This window comes from Orycteropus afer, unplaced genomic scaffold (genome assembly GCF_000298275.1).
Source record: "Orycteropus afer afer isolate SDZICR_OR568_19922 unplaced genomic scaffold, OryAfe1.0 scaffold00026, whole genome shotgun sequence".
In the NCBI taxonomy this organism is placed as follows: Eukaryota; Metazoa; Chordata; class Mammalia; order Tubulidentata; family Orycteropodidae; genus Orycteropus; species Orycteropus afer.
In genome coordinates, this window is record NW_006921613.1 from 7,905,113 (window position 1) to 7,913,421 (window position 8,309).

General features: G+C 38.2%; 1 protein-coding gene across 1 annotated transcript in view; it reads left to right on the forward strand.

The window, feature by feature from the left end:
• Nucleotides 1–8,309, forward strand: part of SPPL2A (signal peptide peptidase like 2A) — a 117,691-nt gene that overhangs the window by 88,016 nt on the left and 21,366 nt on the right. Inside the window, exons 10-13 of the mRNA XM_042783692.1 lie at nucleotides 170–251; nucleotides 791–865; nucleotides 6,718–6,774; nucleotides 7,457–7,559. Of these exons, the coding sequence (XP_042639626.1) occupies nucleotides 170–251; nucleotides 791–865; nucleotides 6,718–6,774; nucleotides 7,457–7,559 (317 nt within the window). The remainder of the gene's footprint in view (nucleotides 1–169; nucleotides 252–790; nucleotides 866–6,717; nucleotides 6,775–7,456; nucleotides 7,560–8,309) is intronic.

Sequence of the window (8,309 nt, forward strand, 5' to 3'; positions counted from 1 at the left end):
TATGCTACCAGAGCTCCTATTATTATTATTATTATTATAGTTGCTGTTTAATAATTGAATAGTCAAATCATAGCACTAGAACAGTATTACTTTAATGATCTATTTCTTGGAAAAGTTTCATGTAAAAATAACTGGATAAAATAATGCAGTAATTATCTTTTGATTTTAGGTGGGCTTGGATTTTACAGGATATCTTGGGGATTGCTTTCTGTCTTAATTTAATCAAAACACTGAGGTTACCCAACTTCAAGGTAGAGTATACTGCTTCACAAGAGAAAATATTTTTTTCTTTGTAAATCAACTTTATAAAGGTATAATTTATATATAATAAAATACGCTTATTTTATGTATAGTTTGTTGACATTTTATAAATGTGTAACTATGTAACCACTGTCTCAGTCAAGTTATAGAACATTCTCATCATTTCAGAAAGCTCTATTACACATTTTAACAATCAGTTCCACTTCATGTCCTCAGCCCCAGGCAACCACTGATCTGATAGTTAAAATATTTTTAGTCATTTATATAATGTGCCAAATTCATTAAGTCCTTGCAGAATGAAATATCAGGGAAAGAGCATTTTTTTCCAGTGATTTTTTTTTAACAAATGGATATGAAAGAGTTTTAATGTGTATGTAGAATAAAACTTCAAATAGTAACTACAGAGTATCTTTTTCAAAAATAGTAATCAAATGTATATTCAGATGTTGATTTCTACTTGAAAAATAATATAATCTTTTAATTTAGATATTAGAAGTTTGGCCTTTAAATTTCTTTCTTTCTTCAACAGGCATGTGTGATACTTCTAGGCCTTCTCCTCCTCTATGACGTATTTTTTGTATTCATAACACCATTCATCACAAAGGTATGACCATATTTTTGAAATCCATGAAGAAACATGGTAAAAGATAAGAATCTTAAACCTGCTTTTAGATTATTGTTTTTGCAGAATTTTACCATTGAGTGAGTTCTAATTCTCTTAAGAGAATTATTGTTGAACTTGGCATTTCAATACAGGATTTTTTCAAGCTTAAAGGTTTAACACCATTTTGTTAGCTAAAAAAATGTCTCCTAACGGATATGAACATGAGTATGCCTGTAATTTTATTTCCTACCTTTTTTAAGTAACCTTTATTATTATAAAGCAATAAATGTTCACTTATGTAAACAATATAGGCAGCAAAAAGAAGGAAAATAAATCATTGTTACTGCTACTTTCCTTTTTGTAGGCCTAGTTTGAGACCAAGAAAGAGCATAGCACTGTAAGTCTCAAAGCTAGGGTGTAGCTCTGTAACCTTGTAACCCTGAGCAACTCACTTAGGCCTCTGTGCTTTAGTTTCCTGATCCACTGTGTAAGGGGCTGTGGTGGTTATGTTTGTGTGTCAACTTGGCTAGGCCGCTGGTGGTAGTTATTCCTGATGATGAGACTGGCAATCAGCTCCATGGTGGGATCTACCATAAGCAACTGAGTAGCTGCTTTGGGTATGTGGTCTGCTTCCCGTATATAAGAAGCAGCTTTGGGAATGGTCTCTAGCTTATGCCATGCTTGGACCCTGTATATAGCCTTGTTGTTGTTCAGCAGCCTGCCATGCTCTGCCAACTTTGGGATTTACAATGGACTTAATTAATGGCCTGCCATATGGTTTGGTAATATCAGGACTGTGCCTTTTTACTTGTCAACCTTGGGTTTGTCAGCCTCAGCAGCCAGCAGCTGTCTTGAGTGAAGAAAAGCCTCTAGCTCCAGTGGGCCAGAAGTAGGAGGCAGAGTTAGACCCCAACATTGAGGGGCTTTCACTCAGCCCCTAGAGCCTGGCACTTTGAACCTGGACTTAAAGCCTCCAAACTTTTAAGAGAATAAACTCTTTGTTAAAGCCATCCCATTTGTGGTATGTTCTTGTCAGAGCGGCACTATGTAACCAGAATAGGGCTATTGCTAGCATTCCATTTATCTTCCCTTTCCTCTGCCCCCTCCTCCCATCAGTAGGATTCTTTTAGGTGCAAATGACAGAACCCAACCTAAACAGGTCTCATATATCCAGACTGTGTTAGAAGAAACTAGACCCAAGGGCACATGTACTCCCCTTCTGTTTCTGTTAATTTCTTCATTATATGAGACTGGCTTTTTCCACAAGTTTGGAATCATACCTATTGGTAGTTCATAGGTCATATATTCCCAGATCTGTCACTGGCTCCTCAATGAAATGGTGGTACCATTCCCAGAATAAGGGTGGAGTGTTGGGTGAGTGTGGTATGTCTTCATTATTTCCCCAATTGTTCTACTTTAGATTCCTGTCTTGTGAATATATTATTAATTATTGCTTAATTCTTCCACATGGAGCTCTGGTAGTGCAGTGCCTAAGGTTGGCAGTTCAAACCTACCAGCTGCTCCGTGGAAGGAAGATGGGGCAATCTATTTCTGTAAAGATTTACTGCCTCCGAAACCCAATAGAGGTCGCTATGAGTCAGAATCAACTTGATGTCAGTGAGTTTGGTTTTTTGTTTTACTTCTACTTTCTCCATTTTATTTTGAGTTTTGCTTTGTAACTGCCTCTTGCCTCTCTTACTTATTTAGTATTTGATATAATGACTAGGAGCTCTGGTAGCATAGTGCCTAAGGCACTTGACTGCTAACCAGAAGGCTGGTGGTTCAAACCCACCAGCCACTCCTCGGAAGGAAGGTTGGGCAATCCTATTTCCGTAGTGATACTGCCTCGGAAACCCAAGGAGGGGTTGCTATGAGTCGGGGCCGACTCAACGGCAAATAACAACAACAACAACATAATGACTACTTTTCTCCCCATTAGTTCTTTACTTATCATTTAGATCCTTAATCTATGAAATAATTGTAAAAATCTGCATTGCTGGTGTTTGCTGTAATGGCAGAAGACAAGCATTTGCCCTACTGGAAAGGTAAAATTGCAAATATAAAAAAAACCCACTTGCTGTCAGGTTGATTTTGACTCATGGAAACTCCATATATGTTAGAGGAGAATTTTGCTCCATAGGGTTTTCAGTGGCTCATTTTTCAGCAATAGATTGCTAGGGCTTTCTTCCAAGGTACCTCTGGGTAACTTGAACTGCTAACCTTTTGGGTAGTAGTCTGGTGCATTAACCGTTTGCACCCAATTAACAAAACCAAAACCAAAATCACTGCCATCCAGGCGATTCTGACTCATAGCAACCCCCGTTAGGTTTCTGAGGCTGTAAATCTTTACAGAAGCAGATTGCCCCATCTTCCTTCCATGGAGTGGCTGGTGGGTTTGAACCGCTCGCTCACCTTTTGATTAGCAGCCAAATGCCTTATCCACTATGCCACCAGAGCTCCTCTTGCACCCAGTTGTTGTTGTTGTTGTTGTTAAGCGCCATCAAGTCATCTCTGACTCATAGCAACTCCTCCTTGGGTTTCTGAGGCAGTATCTCTACAAACGTAGATTGCCCAATCTTCCTGCTGAGGAGTGGCTGGTGGATGTGAACTGCCAGCCTTCTGGTTAGCAGTCAAGTGCCTTAGGCACTACACTACCAGTAGGAACTACAAAATTGCAAATGGGTAACAAATACACAGTGAAACCTATAGGAGCTAACTCTAGAAGACTGCCTTGTTTTTCTAGGTCTGTTTTCTGCCTTTGACAGGGTACAGTTCTTACTACTTTTCTGTTGCTTGGTTTAGTGAAAACTATAGAAAACAGAGTTTTTTTCTCTGACAGGTTTATTACACAAGTTCCTGCTTTCACATGCTTTACTGTATTTAATCACCTAACATTATAGCTACATGCACTGTTTTACTTACCTTCCATGTTTTACTCTACTTTGTCAATTTATTCACCTTCCATGTGGGAGACTTGGGTTCTGTTCCTGACCAGTACACCTCATGTGCAACTACCCCTCATCTGTCAGTTGAAGCTTGCATGTTGCGTTGAGACTAAATAGGTTTCAGCAGAGTAAGGCAGACTAGGAAGATAGGCCTTGGAGATATACTTTGGAAAATCAGCCAATGAAAACCCTATAGATCACAGTGGTTCAAGCTGCGGCATGGGACCATGTAGTGTTCATTCTGTTAGCATAGCTGCTAACATCATTGTTTTACAAGCAACTTCCCGTGCCCTGATGATGAGCCGTTTGACTCATTGGATTCATTGAGAAATTTGTGTTGTTAGATGCCATTGAGTCAGCCCCTGATCCTTGGTGACCCCATTCACAATGGGATTGGCCACTGTATCACTTTATAAATGTCAAACATGTCTACAAGCAAAATATTTCGGCTATCTACGCATAAGAAGGTTCAGAATATTAAAGGCACTGGGTAAGAAAGGTGTCTTTGAGCCTCTCTTCTTTCTTCTGTGCTTAGGAAATTTTCCATTTTTCTCACATCTTAGCTCTTACTGACTAGGGATGTAATTTCTAGCAATCGGACGTGGTGGAAAAGATTAACATGCTCTTTGGAGTTTATTGTCATAGACCTTCTAAGCCTGACTTGTTTGTTTTTATTAATACTATAGATCTCACTTTAGTAAGTACTCAAAATAAAACTCAGATATTTAATTTCTGACTTTGTAGTTTTGAAGTATTAAATATTGGACTTCCTAGATATGTTCTTGACCCACATATTAGTAGACTTCTAGTGAATTGGCTAGGCGGGTACCCATAGGTGTATGGGTTGTAAGAGCCTGTCTTACTCATTTTTCTTATCCACCATTGTACTTGGTATACCAAAAAAAAAACCAAACCTACTGCCATGGAGTCGGTTCCGACTCATAGCGACCCCTCCTTGGGTTTCAGAGGTGGTATCTCTGTGGAAGTAGATTGACCCATCTTCTTTCTGAGGAGTGGCTGGTGAGTTTGAACCGCCAGCCTTCTGGTTAGCAGTCAAATGCCCTAGGCACTACGCCATCATAACTCCTATACTCGGTATTGTTATTGTTGTTGTTATGTGCCGTGGAGTCGGACCCAACTCATAGTGACCCCTCCAGGGGTTTCCGAGGCAGTATCACTACGGAAGTAGATTGCTCCACCTTCCTTCCAAGGAGTAGCTGGTAGGTTTGAACAGCCAGCTTTCTGGTTAGCAGTCAAGTGCCTTAGGCACTATGCTACCAGAGCTCCCATACTTGGTATAGTATCTTGCAAATAATAAGTTTTTCAAATACTTTTGTAGGTGTGAGAGGATGACAATCATGATCCTCAGTTAAATTTTTAAGTAATAACTAGAAAATGAGCCAAAGTTTACTCTTTATCTGGAAATTCAATCACAGCCTAGGAATTTGTTTTAAGGAAGTGTATTAAGTGTCAGTTTATTTTCTTAAACTCCTTGACTTAACCCTTCTGCTGCCCAAAGGCTTAACATGAGGAAAAGATTTCTGTAACTAGGGATTGTATCCTTCCTACTTGGCTCAGATTATCAATAGCATTCTTTTAAAAATACCCAAATAATTTCTTTTATGTACCCAACCCACATGGAAAATACTATAGTTAGTCAATGAAATTTTCCTAAAATTCAGCATTTTTATATCTTCTTATTACCTGTTTTGCTGATACAGTTATTACAAAGTGAAGCATAAAATGGGTCTTCGTGCATCAAAAAGCTTGCTACATCAAAATGTTTCTACTTTCTAACATAAACTTTGCTGTCAGAAAGGAACATTCTGAAGAACTGCTCACACAGCCCACATGAAGAAAAACTTTAGTCAGACACAGGGGAGGCAATTCAGTTAAGCAATCATAGAAAGCAGGCAGGGCTAAAATTGGGCAGAGTCAGGCTGGACAAGCTTTTCTGTTTCTTTAAGGTTGAGTTTTTTCAGGTTTGGCCTTATTGTTTTGTTATCTTGGTGAATAGCTAGAATGTCAGTTGTATATTCACATAAAATTACCAATGTTTATAACAGAGCTGAATATAAAATATTTTATTATTTCTTGTGTCCCTATTCAATGTTGCTGCTAGAAATTATTTAGAACCATAATATGTGACATAATACCACTAAAGCACTTACAAATATTGACTGTTAAAAATATTAGATATTGTGATGTCAATACTAAATATTGCTCAAAAAAGAAAAAAAAAATCACTGCCATCAAGTCAATTCCAACTCATAGCAACCATCTTTGGGTTTCTGAGGCAATAACTCTTTACGGAATTAGATTGCTCCATCTTCGTTCCACAGAGCAGCTCATAGGTTTGAACTGACAGCCTTCTGGTTAGCAGTCAAATGCCTTAGGCACTGCGCCACCAAAGTTCCTTGAGCATTGCTCAAAGGTTCACTTAAATAATCTATATATGGTTTATCAACCAGGTTCTGGTAATTTTTGAATTCTGATAAAGTGAGCAGTATGCTAAGTGAATTTTATTTTAGGTGATACAGTTTTTGATATCTACAGAAACTGTTGTAGGAAAAAAGCAGACTGTGGCCCATTTTAAGGATTCCTGGTGACGCAGTTGTTAAAGCCCTCAGCTGCCAACCGAAGGCATGTGGCTTAAATTCAGCAGCGACTCCACAGGAGAAAGATGTGGCAGTCTACTTCTGAAAAGATTTATAGCCTTAGAAACTCTATGAGGCAGTTCTACTCTATCCTATATGGTCACTATGAGTCGCAATCACCTTGATGGCAATAGGTTTATGGCCCATTTTCAATCAGTTTACAGTATGTCATGGCCATAATAATTAATAGTGGCAAATTGTTCCTTTTAAATGATTGAACAGCTTCTTTGATCTTCCTTCTCAATTTTAGAATGGCGAGAGTATCATGGTTGAACTTGCAGCTGGACCTTTTGGAAATAATGAAAAGGTAGGAATAGTGATTAAATAGAATTGGCTGCTCAGTATATATGTGTGTGGGTCTAATTAATAATCTCCCTTCCCATGTAATTCTCTGGGTATGTAGTGCATGTTAAGGTACTGTAAACCTTTATTTCTCACAAAATATAGCCCTTTTCTTAGATATTCTAAATTATTAAATACATATTGACTTGGGTTTCATCCTAGAATGATGGAAACTTGGTGGAAGCCACTGGTCAACCCTCAGCTCCCCATGAGAAAGTAAGGATTGTATTTCAGATATGTTCATTGGACTTTAAATCACAGCCTCTTGAGACAAGACTCTTTGGGGGGAAAAAAATCAAGGTTGCCAAAAATATCTGTTTCAAGGCCTGAGTCCTATTCTTGGTTAAAAAAAGAAAAGAAAGAAAGAAAAGGTTAGAAGTGGGAATACTAGATTAATACTGCTAATCCTATATGTGTGTTATGTTTCATTTTTCCAAAACTACGTATCTGTTTCTTTCAAGCTTTCAGAGTATATAAATATGTCTAGTTTATATTGTGTGATTTGAAGGTCTTTTAAAATACCAATTTAAAATTTTTAAGCTAATTTTTCTAATATCAATCTTTCCCTTTCTAAAAAATATAGGTAAAGAACCCTAGGAGGCTCGATGGTAGCCCCTCCCCCCTTTTTGTTTTTCTGTTTTTTTCAGTTACCAGTAGTTATCAGGGTACCAAAGCTGACCTATTTCTCAGTAATGAGTGTATGCCTCATGCCAGTTTCAATATTGGGTTTTGGCGACATTATTGTACCAGGTAAGTAATTATTTATAACAATTTCAATAAAAAATACTGATGATTAAAAATCATCATATATATAATATCTGTTAAAAAATCACTTAATCTATAATCAGGAACCTCGTGGAACACATAGTTAAGCTCTTGCTTAGCTGCTAACCAAAAGGTTTGTTTTTCAAACCCACCCAGCGACTGCTGGCAGAAGCAATTTGCTTCCATAAAGATTACAGCCAAGATGAAGATAATCTTACATATGTACTTGTGCTACAAAATTATCCACATACATTATAGTGGCAGCTCTCGTGGCATAGTGCCTAAGGCATTTGATTGCTAACCAGAAGGCAGGCGGTTCAAACCCACCAGCCACTCCTTAGAAGGAAGATTGGACAATCTACTTCCATACAGATACTGCCTCAGAAACCCAAGGAGGTATCGTTATGAGTCAAATCAACTCAATGGCAGTGAGTTTGGTTTTTTTTTACATTATAGAAGTAACAGAGGACAGGGTTGTAGTAGCTTCTCAGAGATAGCAAACACCTTGAGAGAGAGGATCACCAGGAGCATAGTCTCAGAGGATATCATGATCAATTGGCACAACAGAGTACATAAAAATCTTGTTCTACATCCCACTTTGGTGAGTAGCAACTGGGCTTTTAAAAGCTTTTGAGCAGGCAAGATGGCGGACTAGGCAGAAGGATTGCACAGACCCTCTTCAACAAAGAAAAGGGAAACCAATTAACACAGACACAGAAGATAATCTTGGACCCC